The sequence below is a fragment of the Lipotes vexillifer genome, unplaced genomic scaffold, assembly GCF_000442215.2.
Source record: "Lipotes vexillifer unplaced genomic scaffold, Lipotes_vexillifer_v1.1 scaffold90, whole genome shotgun sequence".
Classification (NCBI taxonomy): domain Eukaryota; kingdom Metazoa; phylum Chordata; class Mammalia; order Artiodactyla; family Lipotidae; genus Lipotes; species Lipotes vexillifer.
This window is the reverse complement of record NW_006782310.1, coordinates 2,518,516-2,545,568: the sequence shown is the minus strand read 5'-3', so window position 1 is coordinate 2,545,568 and position 27,053 is coordinate 2,518,516. Positions and strand designations below refer to the sequence as shown.

General features: G+C 36.7%; 1 protein-coding gene across 1 annotated transcript in view; it reads right to left on the bottom strand.

The window, feature by feature from the left end:
* The window catches only part of ASXL3 (ASXL transcriptional regulator 3), a 178,098-nt gene that overhangs the window by 102,808 nt on the left and 48,237 nt on the right, over positions 1-27,053 (bottom strand). The window contains exons 3-4 of the mRNA XM_007455171.1: positions 7,659-7,767; positions 6,287-6,395 (exon numbers count right to left, since the gene is read on the bottom strand). Coding sequence (XP_007455233.1) covers positions 6,287-6,395; positions 7,659-7,767 — 218 coding nt within the window. The remainder of the gene's footprint in view (positions 1-6,286; positions 6,396-7,658; positions 7,768-27,053) is intronic.

Sequence of the window (27,053 nt, the reverse complement as noted above, 5' to 3'; positions counted from 1 at the left end):
AATGCTGGCATGAGAGAGGATCCAGGCCTGCATGAACTTCTGAAGTCCCTCAGACTTCTCCTGAACTGGGAAAGCTGTGGGCTGGAATGAAAGAAAGGAGAATGAGAGTGGGCAGAGGAAGTTGTATATCCTGCCAATGATCATTTCTGACTGTGAAGAGTATTCTTTTTCCTCTGTATTTTCTTCCATGTGTAACTTAAACATCATTTTCACATACTTAAGTTTCCCTGGCCCACCAATGTAGAACAGGTGTCTGTGTGAGCCAACAAAGCTGTTAAGGAAAATACAGACGTTGGATAAAAGACAAAGTAGCCTAACCTAAGAAAATCAGGGGACCTGACGCAGTCACTGAAACAATTCCCTTCCCTCCTACAAGATTCTCAGGAATGGCTGTCAGGTGGAAATGGATGGTGAACTCAAAGAAGGCTCATGTGTCATCTGATGTAAAATCACACGGGAGCAGTCACAGACAAGCTCCTGAAAAGCCTCCAGCAAGACCAGACATATAACACTGAGAGCAAAGACACACCACATAGTTTGGCGACATTTTCGAAAGTTACTTGAACACTCCCTTCACAGCTCCAGGGTCCCCTCATTTTCCTTTCTCTCCCCTCGTATAAAACTGCCACTGATAAACTATCAGTGTGAATACTCCCTGAGAGCACCAAAGCCTTTATTAGTACCCTTCTCACTTCCTCCAGGAAGCTGCTCATCTGTGTGTAATTGATGTCTCAAAAGAGATCCTATGCACACACTTCAGGCCATCTTAAAGCACTTTTCACTTTTGAAAAAAGACCCCTCTGTGGCCTCTGAGCCAATGCAAACAATGAGTGAGCAGAATAATGTTTCATTAAGTTAACACGACTCCTGCCAAGAATCATACAATCAGAAACCTGCTTATAAAACTGGCCATAAGGAATAATGAAAAGGACCACAGAAAATTCTTCAAATGTTGGAATCATTATTCACCCTGGGATCTGAGGACTAAAACATAGGATACGTGTTCTCTATAATCTTTTTCCCTAAATAGAGACTTTGAAAATACTAATTCTCCAGCTAGAGTGCTGCTTCCTCCCTGAAAGCCATTAGGGTTAATAACAAGCAGAACCTTTTTTGATCTCTATGGATGAAAATTGTACATTCTCCAGTTTCCTCATTTTAAAAGACTGAATAGGATGGTTGCTTTTGATTTTAAACATGAAATATATCAGGGCCACAAAAAGAGAAGCTCATTTTTTTTCCTGTTAATAACAATTTATAAATAGATGGCGAAGAAAGTGAAGATGATCTACTGAGTGTGTCATTTCTTATAAAATATGTGTGGTTTCTGCAGCCAGCAATGCACTGTAAGTCAACTTAATATGTGTAAGCAAACTCATGATATACCAATGTATTATGTTCAGAAAACAACTCAGACACAAACATAACCATAAATCTCTGACTAAAATAGCCCATAAAATTCTACATATTTTCTTTGGGTGACGTAGATCTATACTTATATTGGCATAAATGGTCATGGGTTGTCAACAAAGATATATCAAGTGATTCAACTAAATCACTGTTCTATCTTCAGAGCTAAGCTTGTAAAATGTGAAGAGTTTACTTTCTTGAGTCTCTAATTCTTATTAACTTGAAAAACTGTTTAGGAGTCAAAGAAACATAATGCACAACTATAGTTTTGTGTCTTGTAAATTCTATAATTGATAATGTATCACTTTTCCTGCACTCTAAAAATTTTCAACAAAACATTAAAACAAAGTATCTTGGCAAAGCACCTCTCATTTAAAAACGAATCTGTCTTGCTGGCCAACTGATTGAAAGAAGAGGACAAAAACATTACTGTTGTTATCTTAACTCCACCTAAAGACTCAAATGTTACTGACTGGAATCAGGCTGCAAGATTTCTTTCTGGTTATCAGTGTTTGTAAAGTGCTTTCTTTTCAAATACCTCACTGTGTTTCCCCTTTAGTGGTGCAACAAATGTCAACCAATCTTTGTTAATTTGAAATAGCTCTATGCTAGCGGAGGCTTACTCTTTGGACTGCCACAAGCATATCCTACCAATTGACAGTTATTATTCACCTTGAGACTTTTCACCCTTTCATCCCAAAGGAGGAACGGGAAAAGGAGAAGGGAATAAAGATTTAAAAAGCAGATGGTGGGACCCTCCCCGCCCCTCCTCCTCTCCCCTTGCCCTTTCTCCCATGCCCCTGCAACCCCACACATCCCCACCTTCCCTCTCTAATTATATTTTCAAAGTATATTTGTACAGCTGTACGAAGTGTGGAAATTATATCCATTCTAACTGCTGGTTCAAATACGTATTAGAAATAGAGCAAGCAAGGAAATCACCTAAACCAGTCCAGGTTCATAGTATTTATTATCGATTTGTAAGAAATCATGTGGTAGCCCACTCCTTCATTCGGATAAGCTTAAGTTTATAATCAGTACAGAGTTGGACAAATGCTGAAAAACCAAACTGCATCAAAGAGTGTTCCCTACAGTCCCAGGCAGAGTCAGTGGTCAGAGCCTGGCTTTTGGTGTCACTCACATCTACCTGGGCTTGACACTTGGATGAGGTATTTAACCTCTAAGTCCATTTCCTCACTGGTCAGAAATAAAATAAAAATTAAAAATAGAAAAATGAAATAAAATACAATAACAGAGCCTAGGAAGATTGAATATCTCACAGGAATGTTGTCAGGATTAAACAATCTACATGTAAACAGCTCACAAGGCCTAGGCATTGTGAGCACTCAACATGCTTTCGATATCTAGGTTTGAAAATGTAGCCTAAGGTTAATGGACTCTACACATAAGTCTACGGTACACACATGGAGAGGAAATATACTTGTCCTATAAGAAGCAATTGTGGTTTGCAATAAGATGTAAAAGTGGGCAAGTCAACAGATACTCAAGGAAACAAGCTATTTACTATTCTTTCAGTGATTCCTCAAAGCAATTTCCCTACTACAACTTCAAAGGAGAGGCCAGGAAATCTAGTGTTGGTCGCATTAGCTGGAGATGTGTGGGTACGTGTTACATGGTGAAGTACCTATTCACATTTCAAATTAGGGGAGTTTGCTTATCCCTGCTCTGGTTTAATTACTAGCTAAGTGCTCTCACCCTGTCCCCGACCCCTTCCCAGCCACTAAAACCCTCCCCCTCTTTCCTCTGACATTCAGGATTAGTCCTTAGCAAAATCTCTGATTAACCTCTCTCTTTTTCCCTGAACCCTCCCTTCGCATCTTGATCTACAAAACCTGGCTCTCTCCCGTGGACACTACTTGCCCTGGAACACTCTCCGGTAGCAGCCTGTTTCTTTTGCACGCATCTTGTACCTCTGGGCCTGGAAATGGGACGAGGGGACTCTCTTCTCCTTCCCTGCTCCTTAGATGCCTCCAGCATCAACAGATTGCTCCTCCTTGCTAAATATTTACCAACTCTTGGATTACTCCCTTTCATTTTCCGGAGATTTTAGCTCCTAAGTGCCACACCCTTTCAATGCTAGTTCTGTCATAATTGTCTGTTTCAATATCCACATAGACAATTCTCTAATATTTCATGGCAGGGCCACCACCAGCCTTTACAACATCTTTGTGCAAATAGGAAAAGGCAACATTTCCTCCAGGTAGGCCTGCTCCATCCCAGGACACGAAGCTGGGCAGAGGAAGGCCTGCTGAATTTCAGTCGCTGATGGTCACTTCAGCCAGGTCACTCTGAAGAGGGTATACACACTGCCTAAGCATTCATGACAGCCTTCAACCTACCCTCCCTCTTTCATCTCAGACATGCATCCCATATCACCCTAACCTCGATTTCACACATTCCACTCTTACATCACCTATCCTTCCAACTCATTTCCTCTAGAACACCAAATCAAACAATCTGGGGCTTCCCTGGTGGCGCAGTGGTTGAGAGTCCGCCTGCCGATGCAGGGGACACGGGTTCGCGCCCCGGTCCGGGAAGATCCCACATGCCGCAGAGCGGCTGGGCCCGTGAGCCATGGCCGCTGAGCCTGCGCTCCACAGCGGGAGAGGCCACAACAGTGAGAGGTCCGCGTACCGCAAAAACAAAACAAATCAAAAGCAAACAATCTGTCCACCCTAAGGAGACCTCCACCTCCTCCTTCACAGCATCCCACACACAATCGTGTCTTCCCTCACCTCCACAACCAGCTGAAAGTCAATGGAGATGGATTATCAATGTTCTATGTCATGTACCCTCAACTGCGTCCTGCTCTGGCTTCATCATTCCCACCTGGCAAAATCCCAGCTCTGGTCCAATCCAACTCTGTACCCACTCCACACTTGCACAGCGATCATGAACATGACTGGAGAAAAATGTACAACTCTGCTGGCTGATCTCATGTTAAATTCAGGATTAGCCACCTCAGGAGTGTCCTTAACGCTGCTGGACTTGAGACAAGCATTTTCTATCTTCCCCTTAGATCTACAAAGCTACTTCCCCATCTTCAGCCTTGGCTGAAGAACTTGTTTCCTATTTCACTGAGAAAAATGGAGCAATAAGAAGTGAACCTCCCTACCAGGCCCCATCACTTCTCTGACACTGTATCTTACCGTCTTCTCCCTTGCTCACTCTGGACTCCAACTACACTGGCCTCTTGATGTTTCTGGAACATTCCAGGCACTCTACTGCCTCAAGACCTTTGTAATTGCTCCTTCTTTTACCTAGAACTCTCTCCCATCAAATGCCTGCTCCCTCACTGCCTTGGGTCTTCTCTCAAATACCCCTCTCTCACTCTTATCTCCTTATTTAATTTATTTTGCCCCAGATCTCTTGTTGGCACTGAATAAGCTGTAAATTTTAAATGTTTATTTTGCTCATTGTCTGTCTCTCTACCAATGTAAAAGCCATGAGAGGTCTCTTTCTGTTCTTCTTTTTCACTGTTGTAACTATAATGTCAAGAACAGTACTTGGCACGTAGCAGAAACTCAATATACACGTTGATATATGTTAACAGAGAGGTGGTGGGGGAGGGAGAGGGAACACGCAAGTGCTCATGCAAGCAGGCAGTACGGCAAAAGGAGTGACCCAATAAGATACCCCTTCATCCTACTGAAGGAGAAGGGTGTGCCCCTTCCAGAAATCCAGAAAATGTCATGCATCTCTGCTTTGTTCTCTTTCTAACCACAAGGACCTGCCAAAGTTCACAGCACTTTGGGGGGCTTCCTTGAGTTTTCAAAAGGTATAGGAATAAGGACAGCAAATTCAATGAAAGTTGGCTAAAAGAAGTCTAGAGAGCCGACTTCAGCCATTTTACTAAGACAAGAATCTGTTTCCTACATTAATTCAGCACCTCGGCTGCAGGTCAGATAGCACTGGCGCAGAACCAGTCCCTTGGGGACTATCAGAAAGCACATCAGTTTAAAGGGTAGGAGTGGCCAGTCAGAATACAAAGGGACTCCTATGACCATTAATAAAATGAATGGCTTTGGGCTATTACTGAAATATGATTTTTCTGCAAGGATCCTTTAAGGCTTCTTTGTTTAAAGATAATTTACTGATTTCTATGAGTCCACCGACAGAGACTTTAATGACACACTCTTCCTCCCAAATCATGACCTGGGTCCACTTGGGGGACCAGTAGGGTTAAAGAAAAGTACAGCAGCTTTTGTGGAACAAAGATTTGCCAAAACTGCAGTACAGAAATTACATACACCAAAAGAATCACAATGCAAATGTTTTGAGAAAGATAAAAATGAATCCACATGGACAGAATTCAGAGGTGGAAAATGCCCCCTTAGAATTCTAGAAGGGTTTCTCACTTTTCAAAAGCATTTCAGAAGAATATAACTTATTTGGTCATTGTTTCGCTGTCAGGAATGTTAACATTAAGCTGAATTTATTAAGGACAAACCTAGGAACAAAGCTATTATAAAACTACTTGTGATCCCAGAAAAAATCAGCACAATCAGAAATAAAACACTGGCATTCTCAGGCCTCACTTGTATAAGAATAAAACCACGACATACCCCAGTAACCCTCTCAGCTTGCAGGAGAAATATACTGATAACACTCAAGAATACTATCCAGGGAAAGCCATACTGCTAAAAAACAAAATAAAACAAAAAGCAAAGAGCTGTTTACTTTTCTTAGGTGCTAACCTTTTGAACCAGAATTGTTTGATGATAAATCTAAGAGGTGGTAGAAGCTTAGAAGAAAACTGTATCTATAGTGGTAGGGAACTCAATTAGTAAGTTACTGGAATTCTACATAACCTTTAAGAGAACAGGGTTTGTATCCTGAAATCTGTCACACTTACCTCCATTTCCTTCCCCATTGGCACTGACCTCTGCCATCTCTGTGCCTTCCAATTCAGACTCACAGCCTAAATCCAATGTTCCATCAGCTGAGCATGACGACTCCTCTTTCTATATTATTTTTAAAATAATGATTTATGGAGATGTATTAGCAATTGAAAACATTCAAAATACTTCCACAGTCCTAAGGAATTATCACGGTTGCTTGTGATTTGGAATTTCAATACTGATTTACTTTTTAATGTAAAACCACTCCTTGGTGGGGGTGGGGGGGGAAGCACATTGCCAGAGTTGAATTTTTGGATAACCTTTAAAATCTATACAAAAAACAAGGTTTTTATTTTTTTTTAACATATGTTGTTTCCATTTTTCTCAATTTTACCTTCTTCCTTACTTTAGAAAATGGCTTAACGACTCAGAATTTTAATCATAAATTAAATACCCAAGTAGCTACAAAAATCAACTGAAATAATACAAGTCCTTTGATTAACCTGTATTGTTTTCTGAAACACACAAAGTTTAAGAGCCTGACTGCTAAGTAGCTGAGAAAGAACCCCTCCTTCTTTGCCAGGTATAACTTTTAGCATTTAAAAAAAAACCCAAAACAAAACAAAACAGAAAACTTCTCAAAGGAAATTAATGAACTTTAAATGTAACCCATCATTTATTAAAGCAGACTTTTTTTAATTTATAAGAAATAATACATTGATTTTGCTTGATGTAAGTTATGCAACCATTTGCAGATCATCAGCTTCTGTTCTCTGGAATTTTGCATCTTACATGGCATTTCCATTCTAGATGGAAATGGGAATTACTCTAAAATAATTAAGACTCAGTTATCTGAAGCTTTTTATTTCTCTATTCTTCTCATATAACAAGTATGCATTATTAGTAAAAACTTCCTGGAGATCAGTGGTTGTTTTAAATTTGAATAATTGATTTAAATCAGCAAATTTTCAAGAAGAATGGGTACATTTTTTATTTTTTGTAAAAGACAGAAAGGCATACAGGTGTGAAGCCCGTATATCAACTGACGGTCACTAAGTCAAATAGTATTTGGCAACTGTGATCATCTTAAAACTTGGCTGATCAACCGTGGCACTCCTCCCTGTAAATTTTTAAGAATCAAGAATTTTAAGGAAGCCACAACTATTTTCCATTACCATATGTTAGAGTGAAACCACAGATATGTTTTCTTTAAAGAAAATGTCATTGTTTATTCTTAATATGAAATCACTTTTAAGACATCTGAAAACATTTAAAAGGCAAAGGAGTCATTCTACCCTTCACCCAAGTCTAATTTTGTTTACCTTCACATGTAAATGCATGATACATAGTAATAACAGACATAATATGCAGAACAGTCCAACTTACTTTGAGAGCATAGAGGCCTGACTTTCCAGGGATTTTGAAGAATGTTCCATCCCCTATTCGAGTGTTAGTGTGAAGCATTGCATTCAGACAGGCTAATGGAGAAGTTCCACTAGAAAATAAAAGTGTGCAAAAAATGAAGCAGTCTGAGACGCAGTTTCTGTGGCAAAACTGTTCTCAGTCTCTTAAGAAAAAAAAAAAAAAAAAAAAAAAAAAAATGTCAGTAGAAATTTCTCAATTTTCAATTTTCCAATATTTACAAATTTAAAGTAATTTTATACAATTTTATTTCAATGTAGAAAATTCAAATGCCTTAGAAATTTATTATTCTTTATTCCCTATTTTTAAACCTTTCCTTTAAGTTGATATGCCTTCATTTCTTTTTTATTTTCAAATTCCTTCTCAGTAAAAATAGGGTTCTTTTGGTGTTTCTCTTTAAAGGGATAAATATCAATATGAGTTTTCAGGAATATGATAACTAAACGTTCAGATATATGAAGTCACTGACATCCACACCCACAGTATAATTTATTGTTAAAAAAAAAAAAAAAAAAAAAAAAGACCCCTGCATGCCTTTTAAAAATATCCTCCCAACCCCGAAAACATCTACATTACAATAACAGGCCAGTCCAGTTTCACCAAAGTTAATCAGATGCATCTGTCTTATAGGCTTCAGGCAAAAAGTCTCCTGAATTGAAATTATGCTTTTATTCATAAAGCAACCAACACTATATTTCAAAGAAACCAAAGCCCAAACGTTTATGTGGTGTTATTTTGCAAATAACACCATGAAGCCTCAGGTTTTAAATATTACAGACAACTTGATGGTTGCACTTGAATGATCAAATAAACCAAGTTCAAGGACAGCTCCATCCTATAGGTTGAAAAGCAACAAAAGAATAATAAACCACGGAAGAACTGATTTGAAATTACAAGTATTTAAGTTACTCACGGGATTGCATTTCTCACCAAGGCCAAATAAAATCCTATATCTGTGTTTATATCTCTGATACAACTTCTTCAATGACATCCTTTCCTTGGCTCTTTATTTGTCAAATAAAGAAATATGTGTTTGGGAATTCTACCCAGCTAATAATTATGTTCGGTAGTAAAGATGGAAGTGACTAAATTCTGAAGACAGATTTTTTTAAGAAACCAAACAGCATTACACTATTGATTCAAATATCAAAACACGTACGTACAAACATTACTGAAATGTATTCATATACTTAAAAAGATGTTTATGAAATGTATAACATGTATGTATTTCCTGGGGTAGACTTTAGAACTTTTTTTGTGTTTTGTTTGGAAACTGATATTTTTGTACACTAGAATTTAGAGGTAGAATTGTTACTTTCCTTTACTTATGTTTCCATATACATTTTACTTCCTAATACGCTAAAAGATCAATATTTGGTTGAACCAATAAAGATTAGAAGCCCTACTCCACCCCATTTACCTAGTAGGGGTTCTGGGTATGTAATCCAAGATATCCTGGGACAAGAGAACCTTTAGGATATTAAGGCTTCAAAGTTTGAATTTCTGTGATAGAAACATATTTCCAGGTCACTAACTAAATTAAAAGTTTTCTAAAACCCAAGATTATCCAATCCCTTACTTACTATGAATACTCACCAATAAAATGAAAAAGCCAAATTTGCTGAGTTGACACAACACACAATAGCAAGGCAGCATATATACACATCATGGTCATAAAGGTTTATAAGTATTGTAATAAGAAGAACACTCTTTATTATTTTAGGAAACAGCTTCTCTGTGCCAACACATCAATATGATTCCATCTGGTCTGACAGGAAGCCAGAGCCCTAATATAAATTTGGTCATAGAACAATGCAGTTAGAACACTGAAGTACACATAGAAACAATGCTGGACGTTTATGTAATATCTTTCCTCTGGAAGCTTCTACAAGCTTACAGACCTCATTTCATTATTTTTCCTCATAAAAGATGTTCTGTTCATATGTAAAGTGGGCCAGGCATACCTTATAAAGTAAAATATATTCATCTCTCAGAAATAGCTGTCCATGAATAAATTCCAGATAAATAATGCTATACATGGTATACTGAAGACTGCAAAATATAGTTTTTTATCACCATTCTCTTCAGAAAAAGCACAGACAATTTGAAGCTAGGAATTATTATGCCAGATTTGTGGAGCTTTAATTTGGTGAAACTGTCAGAAACACAGATTTTTCTGGAGGGACTTGGCAAGAAAATGTTAACACTGCAAGTAAAATAGAATCCTATACATAAAAATGAAACAATGTAGATGTTTTAAAGATACAACTTAATACAACCGTGCACCTATCAAACCTCGCACACACGCTTCCTGTTCTTTATTCCTAAGGTCTTAATAGACACAGTTCCAAGAACTCAGATTTAGAATATTAGAGAATAATACAGATTTAAAGACAACTAAAAAACACTGAACGAATATAATTTACTATCACTATAATTTACATTTTCTTTCTAAGGTACAGTAAACCAAAGATAATTACAGAAGATAAATTGACTATTAAATAGCAGTCTAATGCTATGCCTGCTGCAAACATAAGTGATAAACACCCAGTTTCATATAAATAATAAGCTCTGTTGAACATGAATATATTATTAAATTATACTGTTTATTAACTCAATAAACTCAAGATTTACTGTGGAAATATTTTTAAAAATATGTAATTTACAATCACATAACAATAGATCTCCAAAAGTCTCAATGACCACTGTAATTTTCCCAAATCTTTCCCAAAACAAACATATGAAATTTGTTTTATTTCAAAACTATATAACACTTGCATTTCAGAAGAATTAAAAAATACTTTGCAATCAAATGCAAATTTTACTACTCAAGTCAGTGGCTGACAGTCACTTAGTTTTAAACATATCACTTGCATTTCTTCATAGAAAAAAAACCCGAATTATATAGTCCATTTTATTTAAAACAATAAAACATTAGCATCGAAAGAGTGAAGTGCTTACTAAAAAGGTAACTGTTTTATCCACTGCATATACATAGGAAAGTGAATTTTAAAAATCTTTCATACTCTTTACTTATTGCTATTATTCTCAACATTTCCATAAGATCTAGAAATTTTGGACTGCTTTCCCTGAAAACATGAATGTCTTAATTAACTGTCATTGAACAGGAGTAGATAAAAGTCTCATTTGCATATTTTTATTATTTTAATATTCAGAAAAAACAGAACTAGCAAGTATACCGAGGCCAGCTTTAAAAAAGATACAAACATACATTTATACATCTGTATATATTAAAAAAGCACAATGACTTACTGTGGGTATGAAAGAAGATGAGGCAAGTATAAGTCTGTATTCTTAGATAGCACGGACATCTTCCATGCAATATTTCTTATTTTTAGTTAAAAAAGTTTGTTCACACTTAATGCAAGAGTTAATCACCTCAGTCAGAATTCAAAAGCTAAAATTTCTGGAACAGAATACGTGTATGTGTACACAATATATGAAATAATAAAACAACATTTTAACCAAAAAAATCTCTAAAATTTCAAAAGTTACTTACTTTCTAAAATGATGAATTGGAAGAATTGCGATATCCCAATTTATAAAAAGAAAAGAAAAAAGAAAGGAAGGAAAAAAAAGTTAGTTTTCCAACTTAAAATGCAATTCTACATCTTACCATTTCAATAAATAAGACAGTGTACAAGAAACACACCAAACTCATAGATTTGGCTGTTGGCAGGGAGGAAAACACTGGAGGACTGGGGTAAAAGGTGAATTCTACTTTCTTCCCTAACACTTCCATAATGTTTTCCTTTTGTCCACAAGCCTCATATAGTTCCATACTAGGGATATAATTAGGAGTAAATAAGCAGGACACTATTTGCCCCCAATTCTTTTCTTTCTCCCATTCCCTGTAATTGAGCCCTTCCCTATACACCTGCCAGGGTAGATATACACCTTATTCGATTTGTTTGTTTTCCTCCTTAGACTGTAGGGTTGTGGAACCCTTCTGGTTTGTTTTCATTTCCCACAACCCCTGAAGCAGAACGGGGTAGAATTTGGAGGCAGGGGAGCAGGCATAATTTAAACTGTCTAGACATCAAAGAACCCCCAGAGATGCTTTGCAGAGCCCCAGTGCTGTGTGAACTACAGAAAAACCATTGCTTTATCACATCAAATTGTTGACAGGACACATAAAATTTTACTAATAGTGCACACTTGGTGAAGAGAATGGATGGCCTGTCTATTTTAATAATTTTTAAAAACCAGAACAAATATCTGGGGAATGTAATTGGAAGAACATTTTTTACACACGGCAAAGAAAATATCATCGTTGTGGTCCTCTGTTCCTTTCCATATAACATAATAATGCTTTATAAGACAGTACTTAAGTAATCCAAATCTTAAACTACTTTACTAAGTATCCCTTAATAATAATTTTAGATGAAAGCTATTTCCTGCAAACATTCTAAAATCTCGTTTTACAATTATGGGAGCATCAAAAACGTAATCCTGAACAACTGAAGTCTAAAAATTCAACAAATTTAAGGAGCAATTATTAAGCAGCATTATTGGTCTGTTATTGTGCTGTCTTATTAATATGAATTAATTGAAACAATTTTATGTTTACTCTTTCAAAAAAATTAATAATAGTTCCTTTCAAGTATTTTCAGTGTTGATAGCCTAGAGAAAATGTCTTAATTTTAAAGGATATATTTTTAAGGGGAAATTATGTGGGCCTCTGGGGTGGAGGTAACGTTTCAGTTCTTTATACAGAATCTTAGTGTTCACTATGTGAAAATTAAATTGTTTACTTAGGATTTGTGCATTTCACTTTATATATGTCACACTTCACAAAAAAATGTTTTTAAAATGTTAAAAAAAAAAAACCCAATAATGCACCCTTGGATTTACTTACGTATTTACATATTTAATGGGCAGGTCACTATTCTACCACTGAATGTGGATGTGACTCTTAAACACACATACACAAGGTTTATATCAATTGATAACTCAGTAACCTAGATGATTAAAAACTACCCTAGAATGTCAAGCCAAACAAACTTCTTACTCTTGAGAAATATTACTGCTAGTCTGGAACCCCCCAGAACGATTAAAAAAATAAAAACTTAAACGTTTGAGTCCTTTATACATATGTTATCTGAAGAATCCCAGCACATAAAATATTAGCCAAATAATGACCTACAGCAATTCTGAAATTTGATTGTGAAGACAAAAACGGTGTCCCAAACTTCACAGTCCCTCTAAGAGGATCACTAGTGAAAGTTTTTAATGGGCACTAACTTATGACAAATAACAAATATTAGAATTATAAAATGTTAAGTATGATTCCCAGTTTTGCAGATATAACTGAAACTGAGAGGTTAAGAATCTTTCTGCAGTTAAACAGATAACTGATACAGCTGAAATCCAAATTCTACTCTGATTTCAAAGCCCATATAAAAATAAATAGGAACAACCAGTTACCTCAAGAGATGGGTCATATTTAAAAAGAAGATCGTTTGCATTTTTCTATGTAAAGAATACCTACATGATTTTCAATATTCAACATGTCTGTAGGGTAAAATTAGAGACTTAGTCCCAAGTACTCTTTTATGAGGTGGGGATATTGAGGCAAGAAATAAAATTACCAAGTGACAAATGTTGTACAATTTAATTCTTAAATTTAGAGAAACAGTTTCAGACTCTAAACCTAGACATGCATCTCTGATTGGCTTGAACAGTATAAAAATATATTATCTGGGGAATATAAACAGGCTTTTGAACTTAGACTCTGTATCCACTTTATGGACATTACCAAGCTACCACTAGATAGACTGCAGTGACTCATACAGCCATATTCACTAAACAGACCTTTCGTTTTAGGAGACAAGAATTTCAAAACATCAATACCAGGACAAAAGTTTGCTTGGTGTTATTTTAGAATAGGATCTATAAGGAAATTAAGAAATGGCCCTAAAAACGTGTAAGCTAAAGCATATAATCTAAATTATAATTTTTAAAGACCTCCAACTAAAATATGAGGTGAAATGGTTATCTTTGATTATAGACATTAAGGAAAGAACACACCACATATACAGCTGAATACTGGCGATTGTATCTCTACAACTATGCATGTCGTGACATGCCATATTACCACCGCTATACTAAGAAAGGCAGTGGAATACAATGAATAAGACTGTGACTTGTGGAGCCAGTCAGCCTGAGCTCAGCTGAGGCTAGACCATTTACTAGCTCTACGACTTTGGACTTCACCTCTCTGGGTCTCAGGTTTCTCAACTACAAAATGTGGATAATTCTGAAGGGGGATCATTCTGAAGATTTAATGAGTTAAAACATGTAAAACACCTAGAATTATGTCTGGCATATCGTACGTGTTCAAAAATTGTGAGTTATTAGTAGTAGTCTTATTATTTATTACTATTATGGCTCAAAGTAACCAACACCTAGAGGTACAAAGGATGGCAAATGGAAAGAAATTATATATTCTGTAGCTTGTTTAAAGAACTGGTTCAGGTAATATTTTGTCTGATTTCATTTTTGTTTCATTAGTAAAAATAAGTGAAGATATGCAAGTGTACACACCCCCTGTCCCACAGCCTTTCACATGTGATAAATATTGAAAATAACTTATTCAGTAAAGGCAGAGAGAACAGAATGATAATAATAAATATCTATTATTACAGTTGCCATTTATTGAGCATCCCTAGTGCAACTGGGCTTTCACAACTATTATCTATATTCCTTACAGTCACCATAAAATGTAAACATGATTCCGAGTTTTACAGATGTAACTGAGGCTGAGAGGTTAAGAATCATAGTGTAGTCAAATAAGAACCAAGTGACACAGCTGAAACCAAATTCTACTGATTCCAATGTCCGTGCTCTTTCCACCACCCCACGTTCTCTGTCCATAGAGTTGTTTCTTCCACTTAACTATCCTTGGCTACTACAAAAGAATATTTAGCACTTGAAGGAAGCACACAAAGAAAAGCCAGATGCTGGAAAGTGGTAAGATGTTGGCTCCATCTTCACTCAGCGTTGCCTATAACAATGACTCCCCCAGGGTAAATTTCAAATAATAAAAATAAAGAACTAGATTGCAGAAGATGACACTGTAGGTTGTCTTGTTCAGGTACTGCTACCCTATGAACACTAAGGAAGAAAGGCCTTTGAGAGAATATGGTAGAGAATTCAGATCCGTAATTGAGAGGCCTCTTTGTAGAACTAGATCATTAAAGAATAACACAATCCATTAGTTGAATAAATATTTATTGAGCACATTATATATGCCAACCTAATCTTGAAATAAATTTGCACTCTGACAGTGCTTTGTACAGAACAGAAATGCAGGCTGAGCTGAACCGAATTCTCTGAATACATATGAAATGACAAGGGACTCAGGAGAAAGGAGCCTTGAGGCATGTGCCACAAAAAGAAGAAAATCATTTGGAATTTAGATGTTATCCCTAGTTTATTCTAAGGAGACGACTGAGATGGGATCATGTGCGGATTTCTTCTATCACTAACTCCAATGCAGAGGCAGCCAACCCATGGCCACTGATGGCTCTTCAGGATTTATATTACTTCCCCACAACGATAATCTCAAAGAGAGTATCTTCATTTATGCCAAAACACCCACATATCTTCCAAAATAAAATAAAACAGTGGATTTCATATATTAAAGAACAGACATTGTAAATATATTTAGTATGATAAAATAGATTCATCTAAAAATGTTAATTTCTATGTTCTACTTGTAGCTACTCATACTCTCCCATTTTGTTAGCAACGGCTAATATTACAGTGTTTCTGAATGTGTTCTATGGGATATTAGTCCCAAGTGATGCTCAAAAACCTGCCAGAGGAGTTTCAGAAAAGCTGCATTCTCCCTTTGCAAACTCACCAAATACATTAACAGTATACACTAAAGTCTCTGAAAAATCCTACATAACTCCAGAAACCTACTTAACTCAGTGTTTCCTAAGCATATATAATTTTCAAAGCCTCCCCACAATAATATGTAGCAACATCCCCTATTACAGAATGCCAAGAAATATATGTGGGGAAATGCTAAACTTTATTTATGGTTAGGGTCATTAGGAAAAAGTACCTAGCTTGGATGTTCCCAGGAATATTTTATTAGCAAAATGCTTAAAAATTATTTTAATGGTATATAAAATATTTGTTTCTCTGTGAAAAAATAAAGCAGTGTGGTGACTATTTTTCCCTGTGTAGATTTATAAAACTGAAAAACACCCAGGCACTTTAAATCGCATTGAAAAATTTACAAACAGTATCCACATATAAATGAAAATACTATATATCTGCAATATTACATTACCCAACACAGAAGTCATCTTACTCATCTCTCCCAGGGGAGATCTTTCTCCTGACTCTCTCTGTCTCTCACTCAGTGACGGGTACCCTCCTCTTCATCACCCAGGAATGGAGCATTTCTCAGAACTATTTGAATTATTCTGCCTCAACAACATTTATCTTTCAATATACATTTTTTACTTCCTCACATCCGAATTCAAACAATCTTCACGTCACAAGAAGACAGTTCTATAGCTCCTACCCCTACCCCTGCTTTCAATACCTCCCTGCTGCAATTTGGTCTACCCGCTGGTGCCAGATCAATCTTCCTATTAAAAAAAAACAAAAACAAACAAATGAAACACTGCTCAGGCTTCAGGCCATGCCATACCCTGGATTGACTGACTGCTTTTTTTTTAATCAGTGCTTTTCACTGCCCGCCAAAGGAAGCACAAAGCCCTTGGCTGACATTAGGATCCTCTGTAGTACACGTGGCACCTCCTTCATTTCACCTTCCCCAACTCTCAGATTACTCCCCGATTCCCAGACTACTCTCCTCTGATCTGATCCAGCTCAGTAAACCATGTGCCTCTGTGGTTTCCCATCTCCCTATTTTGGCTCCTTTGAAACCCTCTGCCTGGAATTTCATCCCATTCCTTGCTCCATTTACCATTCAAAATAAAATGCTTAACTACCACCTGTATGGTGCCAATAAATTAAATGTTCACCAGTAGGTTATAACTAGAGATATAGATATACTTTGTATATACATAGCCTTCTGTGATACCAGGGTACCTCCCTCACTGTACTACAATCTCAACACTCTGCATATCCCTCATGGTTTCCTTCCGTCAAAATTGTTTACACTTCTAACTCTCCTGCCCTTACAACTTCCAACCCGTTTGGGAACTCCACAGGGGATAGACACATATTTATTTAATTGTATTATCTGACAAACAATCCCAGTGTACTCAAGAGGTGTTTGTTGAAATGAACTTAATCACTGTTATAAAAATTGTTACAATCACGGATTTGTAGACATAAAGCACTCACAATGAATATCATCTATATTCTATTTAAACTCCTGACTACAATTATGTGTCTCAAACACCCTACCTACTACACAGGCTACATGGCCATCTTATATTGGCGAGCCCTGCATTCCTTTCTCTTAGGAACTTCACCTTATTCCAGTTCAGCCATCAGTGAAATGTTCCTGATTTCCCCACCAGAAAGGCTAGCCACGTTAAACTATCTGGCCAAATTGTGGGAGTCTGAGTATCTTTGGGGAAACTGATACAGAAATAAAGGGGATGAGCATACATTATTTTCAGTAAAAACATAAGCTTACTGTAAAGGTACAAAAAATACTAGCTAGTGACTACCTCTGCTTCCACAAGGATGGAGCCTGCTGAGAACAAAGCTAACCACAGGCAAGCAGAACGAAACACAGGAAGAAAACATGGGGGGGGAAATGACATCACTTGGACTCCTGCATTATCTAGTCACGTTGAAGTTCAGCCTATTGGATGTACAAGTTAAATAAGCCAATAAATCCCCCGCTTATTTTATTTTTGACACTTGCCTAATAGGCTAAGTGATTTATACAAGCTTATCTCATTTTTCTAGGCCTCGATGTTCTCATCTGTAAAATGATGAATTCAAAACAGGTATGCGTTAAAGCTCTACTAATATCTTTCTGGTTAAGGCTTTAAGGACAATTAATAATGGTTGGACAATTGGCATACTGTTGATTCTAGCCACGCTGCCTGCCTTTATATTCCCTTCATCTTCAACATCGTCTGTTCTCCTGTCTTCCTACTCATTTGTCAAGGATGCCTCGCCTTCACCTCCTAAAAACTCCTAATTAACTCTCCCGTCCATAGTGATGGTTTCTGAACCTCTGTAGGCATCACAGCCTGTCCTGTGACTGCAGCATTTAGTTCTGCGCTATCTAATACCTCGCGGCTCAGTGGTAATCATCTCCTTAGGACTTCTTGCCCTCATAGGGCCCTGTCAGACTCAGATGCTCAGAAAACATTCAGTGGCTGGTGATAAGCTAACATTTCATGATTTACAGAAGAGAACAAAATTTGAAGCTTGACAATACCAAACACTGGCTGAGGATGCCCAGAAACAGGAACTATGAAATACTCTAGTGAGAATATAAACTGATACAACCCGTTTGGAAAGGCATCTGGCAATATCTAGTGGAAAAAAAAAACAGGTGTGCATGCTTTACAGATCAGCAATTCCACTTTTTGGTACAGTCCCTAGAAAAACTCAATGCATATTCACAAAGAGTCATTATTTGTTCAGTAAAAAAACTGCCAATAAATGAAATGTTCACCAGTAGGTTATAACTATAGATATAGATATACTTTGTATATACATAGCGAAACTATAAAATTCTGAACCACAATAGTACACGGCAAATCTATGACACTGATTGCCTCTGAGAAAAGAAGGATATCAAAGGAACTCCAGCTTTTTCTGCCAGACTTCATTTAAAAGAAATCCAAAGCAACTATGACAACATGTCCACATCTGTTAACTCCAGCTGCTGGTTGTTGGTCTGATATTTTGCTGTATTTTCAAAAGAGAAAAAAAAAAAGATTGTTGATGATTTTGTTCTTTTACCCACAATTTGGCTTCTCTCTGATTCTATCAGAGCCTTCTCCCCGTGTCAACTTATATTCAGGTTTAAACACTTTTATGCAAGCAAATAAATAAACACATGGAAATTATATGAAAGTGTAAAGGTACATCATTATACAGAGTTAAAAGTAATAAATCCCTCTCAACTTCCCCCAAGCACACCCATTGCTTCTGAAGTAATGACTATTAAAGATGTGCCATGTTTTTTTCCCCAGAGCTTTTCCTATTTTCATTCATATATATGCATGTATTCAACTCTATGGTTTTGTATTTTAAATTTCTTTTCAACAGAAATGAGAGCTGTTGGTGCATACCAGTAGATGCATACTTTTTTACTTAATAATATGAACGAGAAAATTTCCCACAGAATATTGTTTGCTTGTAATGTTCTGTAGAATATTAAATGCTCTTAATATTCAGATAATGGTCTTACTATCTGATAGAGTAGATATGCTGTACTGTAATTTTTAAACTATTTCCTTATTATTTAACATGTAGCTTGCACCTGATTTTACCCATTCAAATAGTGCTACAATGAAGAATCTGGTATATATGTCTCCTTGTAAGTATGCTATAGACTGAATGTTTGTGCTCTCCCCAAAATTCATATGTTGAAACCTAACCCCCAACGTGGTACTATTGGAAAGTGGAGGCCTTTGGGAGGTGATTAGGTCATGAGGATGGAGCCGTCTTGCATGGGATTACTGTTCTTATAAAAGAGACCCTGGAGAGCTCTCTCCCCCCATTCCCATGTAAGGACTCAGTGTGAAGTCAAACATCTATGAACCAGAAAGCAGGCCCTCACCAGACTCCAAATCCACGGGTGTCTTGACCTTGGACTCTGCAGCCTCCAGAACAGAGAGAAACAAATTTCTGTTGTGTATAAGCCACCCAGTCTACGGTATTCTGTTACAGCAACCCCAACAGACTAAGAGAGTAGGTATAACTATTTCTCTAGGATAGATTCCAAAAAGTAGAATTTTTATATAAAAGGGAGCTTTAAAAATGTTGATAGTTACTTCCAAATTACCTTCACTGACAGTAACTATTTTCCCCACCCTAGTCCACAGTGGACAGTATTCATCTTTAAATTTTGCTGATCGAATCAAATGAAGGTAAAGACGTCACTCCAGGCAGAGAGCAGCATGACAAGGACATACAGGGACAGAACTGAACATGATCTGCAGAAACATGATTATTTGGTATTTCCAAAGCAGTGAGTGGGAGGGAGAATAGGGTTGGGATCAGATTCCAAAGGGAAGGTACACACCATGCCACGTACATGACAGTTATACCTCAGTTTAAACTCCCTGGTGAGGAGCTTAGACTCCATGCAGGAGATGATGGAGAGCCCCAGAAGATTTTAAGGAAGGAAATACCCTTGTACTGCTGTACGCATGAGGATAGATCCAGAATGAGACAGGTCTAGAAGAAGACAGATCAATTAGGAGCCTGCAGTACTAGACTGCAGGGAAGATGATGAGAACCTCACCAGAGAAATAATGGTAAGGAAGAGACGTGGAGAAAGAGTCAAGAAATACATTAGAAGAAATATGGGGGACAAAAACCAGTAGGATACAGAAACTGACAAGATGTGTATGATGAGGTGGCAGAAGGAATTCAGGATTGCTTCAGGGGCTGGGGGGTAAACGGTGGTATAATGAATTAAAATTGGCAACAGAGAAGAGATGGTTTGGGAAAAAATACGGTGAATTTAGTTCTGGACTTACTAATTTAAAGGTATGCATCCTAAATTCAGATATACACATGCATCACAGAGTTAATGCTGGGGTTAGAGACAAACACTGGGGAGCCATCAGCATATAGATGGTATTTGGAAAGGTGAAAATTGAAAGGCACAGATGTAGACTAATAGAAGAAGAGAAAGTGACTGACTTGAGCTTATTACATTCCAAAGTCAGAAAAGTACATGAGAAAATATTTCTGAGATGAAAAAAGGAAAAAAGAATCCCATGAAGAATTTCATTATAATAATATGAGGTGTAACTCTAACTTCAGGATATGACTATTTTAGAAGTCAGAATAAATCTCTGTATTCATAGGTAGAAACAACCCGTAAGTAGGAAATTACATAGAGGATCTTGCCAGCAGGAACCCTTCTTTTAAACATAGTTTTTCTTTTAAAGAGTAATATAATACACACTACCAAATGTAAAATAGATAGCTGGTGGGAAGCAGCCGCATAGCACAGGCAGAACAGCTCGGTGATTTGTGACCACCTAAAGGGGTGGGATAGGGAGGGTGGGAGGGAGACGCAAGAGGGAGGGGATATGGGGATATATGTATACATATGGCTGATTCACTTTGTTATACAGCAGAAACTAACACAACATGGTAAAGCAATTATACTCCAATACAATAAAGATGTTAAAATAAATAAATCAATAAATAAGAATGCACACTAAAAAATAAATAAAATAAAATAAATAGCCTGGTGGCAAGTGCCTCCGGTTTGAATCTCCACGGGAAAATAATCCTAATCCTGTTATTTTGACCAAAAATCAGTAGATGGATAACTCAGATCCTTGGCTAGTTTTTTTTTTTTTTTTTTTTTAATTTGGCTTCTTTCTGTTATCTTGCAAAACAGGGCCCAGCCGCTCCGCGGCATGTGGGATCTTCCCGGACCGGGGCACGACCCCGTGTGCCCTGCATCGGCAGGCGGACTCTCAACCACTGCGCCACCAGGGAAGCCCTGATTTGGTATTCTTTTATCTTGACTTCTAGTAAGAACATTGCAAGGCTTTTATAAAGGATATAACTTATATTACAAGAACCATAAAAGATACTAAAATAAAGCTATAGGCAAAATTATGAATAAAATATATATAATGAACACATATACTTACATGATGGTTATATGTAAATTATATATTTTAAATCTCTTTGTATTGTTTTTGCAATGTTTTTGCAATGTTTTTGTTTGAAATGTTAAAAAGCACCCAGAATAAAAAATTTGTATTAAACTTAAAAAATAATAAATAAATAAAATGAAAAGTAATATAAGAACATTACTAAAATATCTGTCCATTGAAGAAAAGATGAAAAAATAAAAAAAAATCTCAACTCCTTAAAACAACTCTGAGCATTTTACGAACTTTCTTCTAGCCTGTGCTTCTGGCGGGTTTCTATTTTAAAGTTATAATTTACCTAAATATTGAATCACAATGTTTTATTTTATATTACACCCTGTCGAAACTACTACACAGCCATAATAAATATATCGAATTGTTAAAAATATTCTATCAACCTGTTTCAAGCCAGTGGTTTTCAATCTGGCCGTGCATTAGAATTTTTAGGGGAATTTTTTGAAATGCAAATTTTGAGGCAACGCCAAACTTATTAAATAAACATCTCTGGTGGAGCCAAGCCTTCAGCATTTCCTTATGTTTTTCCAAATGATTTTAGTGCACTGTCAAGTTTGAGAATCACTGATATTACTGGTGAGCATTTATATTCTTTATTCATAATTGAAATAGCATTGATGTGGATATTTTAGGGTATATGACACTTTTTTCCTTACACTCAAAGATATTTTAAGATAGGCTTGCAGAAGTGGCATTATTAATTCAGGAGATATAAATTATGTAATGACCTTTTGCAAATAACACCAACTGGCTTTTCAAGTGAGTTGTTTTGGTTTACGCTGTCACCAGGAGTATATTAGCAGAAAGCATCATTTGGAGTCAGGGTGAAGTGCTTGCACTGATTAATTTATTAGGTAAACCAAAAGACAATCTCCAGTGGCTCTTTTCCTTGCATTCTGTGATTATTAGTAAGATCAAATCTTATCCACATACTTGTTTATTCCCTAGTTTTATGCATTGAAGCTCCTCTGCTCATGACCTTTGACCACAGTGTTCTAAGGTCAACCTTTCCTTTTGTTTTAATAATCTTTTTATATAATACTTCTAGCTTATATTAGCTAAAAATATTAACTACAAATATTTTCTCCATTGTCACTTAATGTTTTGTTTTTGATGTGCAAACACATAAAATTTTATGTAGACAATTACGTTCATCTTTTCCTTTGTAGTTTATTTTACAGCTTCTTTAAAAAGTCATTCCCTCTCAAAGGTGAATTCAAAAGTTGGGTTTGAATTTTTCTAAGTTTTTCCAATGCTATGACTTTTCATATTTAAATTTTCAATCATGTCTGTACTTCCTCAATATAAAATACAACTAGCCATTACACGTTCCATAAACACTTAAAATGTTTATAAATATTTCCTTGTCCATTACTTCATGGCTAATTCATCCTCCTACCGCTTCTCTGCAGAAGACTCCAGTACTACTCATAGGAAATTCCTTGATCAGCAGAATGTCAAAAGAATTCAACTCAAGAGTTTTGCTGGCTATGGGAAAATTTTTACCTTTAAATGTTTGATAAAGGAAATGTTTAAAAATAACTACACCAACTACTACTGTTAAGACTGGCATTCATACCACAGGACAAATGTCCGTTTAATTTAGCTTTCTTCTTCCTTCCTCCCTCCTCCTCACCTTCTTTGACCACTTGCATTCTCAAGACAGTTTGTTCAGTGGCAGTTGTCTGCTTTGATTAAAAGGATTCCCATAAAAAGATATTTAATAAACATAGCCTTTTGCTATAAAATAGAAGTAATGTGAAATTCAAACACCATAATTACTTGAGATGGCATGAAATACATCCACAAAATTCAGACAGAATTATAAAGTAAAAACAAACTTGAAAAAGGAAGAATAAATACAAAGGCCAGTGAATTTAAGCATCCTTCCCTTCCCCAATCTTAGTATTCGACACCTAAAAATACATCTAAGAATCTGGCAGGAGGCTTAAAAGAAATTTAATACACCTAGTTCTTGTTTTAATTTCACCCTCTGGGAAATATGATTCATTAGAGACATAGTTGGGAGTAGGGATTGCAGAAAAGCAACCTAAATTAATATTCTTCTGTACAGAGAAAAGCAGTAAAATAAAGGTAAGAATGGCTAGGACCAATGCAAATGTAAAAAGAGAATGAATCATACTGTTTCAGGCTAATTGTTTTTGAAAACTATAAAATTATACACACATACATATTAATAAATTCCAGAAGTAATGCTACTAGTACGTTATATATGTACTACCTCTGTTTCACAGAAATAAACATCTTCCTTAGGTAAAAATGTGCATTTTGATGACCCATGGGGAGAAATCTATCTTTAGACAAAACAAGATTTCCTGTACATTATTTAACAGCAATATCAATGTTCCAACTAGGCGCAGAGAGACCCTCCAAACAACAACTCCAGAAACAAAACGAGAGAACAATATGTGAATATAATCGGGGTGGAAAGGAAGAGACTTTGTGACCCAAGGTAATAATTCAAGAAAAATTATTTTAAACCTGGGGCCCTATTTACTCAACTAACTAAATGGCAACTGATTAAACAGTTACTAAAATTATACAGAACTATCTACGCTCATGTAACAATAAGACGAAACGGTCTTCTGCCTTCATTCTTCAATGTTCCAAAAAACAAAACTTCAGGCATCATGGCTTCTGTCCAGTTGGCAAACATCTTATTTAAGTAAGCACAACTCCAAACCACTCATTTAATCTGCTTTAATATTCTTGAGTGTTTAAATAGCCACTTAAAACTTTCAGGAAATAGTTCCTCGATGCACCTGCCACCTCACTTCATGAAATCAATACTTCGTTTAAGCTAAGTCAGGAAATCTTAAAGTGCTGAATTCAATTATGACCATTACTTCATGAGCGCTAGTAGATAAAACACAGCACGGAAGTTGAAAATCATTACAGTTAAAAAGCTTTACTTCTTTGGGGAAGTGGGGCGTTTTCTAAGGTACCATTAACATAATTGATAAGAGCATATCATGTTAGGATAACAGTAACAACTTTAATATACAATATAATACCTTTCTACTGCCAAATGTTAGTTTATAAGCACAGAAACAACATTCTCCCTGGCTATGCCTAAGAGAAATATATTGGGATGGTGGGAGACAGCTGTCTATCAATATAAAAAGGAAAATTGATAATATTGATCCAAACTTCATCTAAAGATGTAAATAAGTATTCAGTAAAATCCACATATATTACTAGTTAAGCAGAACCCAAAAATTCACCACGTCTTCAGTCACAAGCACTATGCTATACATGAAAGGCAATGGTAAGCTGAGGTTCCACATAGAAAAGCTTGTAGACACATTTAAAAGAATAAAAAGCTTTTATAAACAGTAAACACCTGGTATTGGTCTTCAACTGTTGTCTCTCCTCAGATAACTACTAACTACCTGATTGGCTTCCATGCACTGGTCCTTCTAGTTTCCTAGGGTCCAATGTGGGGTATCATTACTTCAATTTCCAAGCAGAGAATGAACAAATGTCCAAACATGGAGATAAAATTTGAAATTCTAAACCTCTTCATCCCACAAATGCTAAACATTTGATGATCGTAAAATTGTTCCTTTTGTCACTTGGCTTGTTAAACTGAGTTTTAAGAAAATTCTGGAAATTTTCAAAATAAATGTTATGATAGTACATTCCTATGTCTCTCTCATTTCCTCCTTGATTTGTTCATGCCTTCTAATAGGCATGGTTTTTCTTCTTCTTTTTTATTCCTTTGGGACCCCCTCTTCAAGTCTAACATTTGCCTGGGGCTTAACATTTGACTGGATGGAAAGACTGGGCTTTGGAACCAGCCAGATCCAGGCTCAAATACCAGAGCCTTCCACTTATAATTGTGTGAAGTTAGGCAAGATACCTGAGTTCTCTCAGCATCAATTTCCTCATCTGTGAAATGAAGAAATAACATCCACTTCTCAATGTTACCCTGTGGATTAAATGGAGCTAAAAAATAGAAACTGCTTGGCTCAGTGCCTGACATGATCAGTTACTGCATAAATGTTAGCTTCCTGCCCTTTTGCCAAAATGACAGTCAACAGACAGTTCTGATGATATTTACAGACACACACATCTGTTTGTTCTTTTCCGTTCTTTACCTGTATTCTACTCCTAATCCTAATAAACTTCCCCCATGCTCAACACTCAGCAAAGCTTTTCATTACCGTAAAGGAAAATAACTGAAATAATATTACATAAATAAATAACAGCAAAGAGGAGGCACCAAATTTCTAAAGAACATGTTCGAAATTGAAGAAACTCTGGCACAGTCTCTCTAAAAACTTAAAATGCCTGAGCAGTTTAAGGAGAAGGAGAGGCAGCATTTACTCAAAAGTGCAACTCAATTTGATTCTTAGTAAAACAGGGTTAGAATATCGAAGTGCTCTCAGTGAAGATAAAGCAAAACATTCACTGGGGAAAATCAGCCATCACCAGCAAGAATATTTATTAATTTAGTCAGACTGCTTAAAAGAGCCCCAAGCAAAAGGGTGAACAAGCAGACTACAACTTCAGCAAGAAAGATCACGGAGATGCAGTCAGTGTTCACAGGGACGAAGGCTCCGGATATATACCAGAAAGGAAAATATAACTTTTCTATCTAATGTTGCCATAGGATTTTTGTGTGTAGATGAATTTGGAGTCAAAATGTGGCCATAGTTTACACAAACTGTAATTCAGATAGAGAAATCAGAAAGCACAGCAGGGCCTCCCAACTTTACACTTTCCAACAAGTCACACTTTCTCAGTTTCGATCCTAATCTGCACTGTCACACGGACGAAACAAAAATAACGTATGTGAGCAACACCAATCTGAGAGCCACCCTCATAACCTTCTTCACAGTCATTCAAAATCACTGCCTGGCCTCCAGGTGGCCAGTTGTCTCCTCAAACCCACTAAACGTGAACCGGGGAATGAGTGACAACGACGGGGTTCCTCCATACGGGGGGACCCTCGATGTCCCTTTGCACCCAACATCACTAGCTGGTACCTACCCGGAAGGAATGAACCCTGCTAGTTCAACCATTCGGTTCAGCATCACCTCATGACCAACACGAAAGCAGCTGAGGCTCTAATATAATCATCATGGAAAGGTGTCCCAAATCCTTCATTCGAGGAAGATCCTTCATACACACCAACGCTGTCTCAAAGCCATGCCGGGGTCTGAAACCAGACTGGAAAATATTATATATGTGTATATATAGTAAAACTCCCACAACCCACTCTTCTACTATGTCACATTTATTTACAGCTGCTTAACCCCTCCTGAATATATATATAGCCTTCTCAAGGTGAAAATATGAACATTCAAGGAAAGATCCTTTCCATAGTAGAAGGGAAACTGAAAGTATATGAAGACCTGGTGCTGCCTGGTAAGGTAGTTGAGGCGGTCCCAAATGGAACATACTTTGTCCTGAAGGGAAAAGAGAAAACACGATATTGGTTTCCAAGGCTAGTCTTCGAAACTTGGTATATAGGATCAAACTCTTCCGA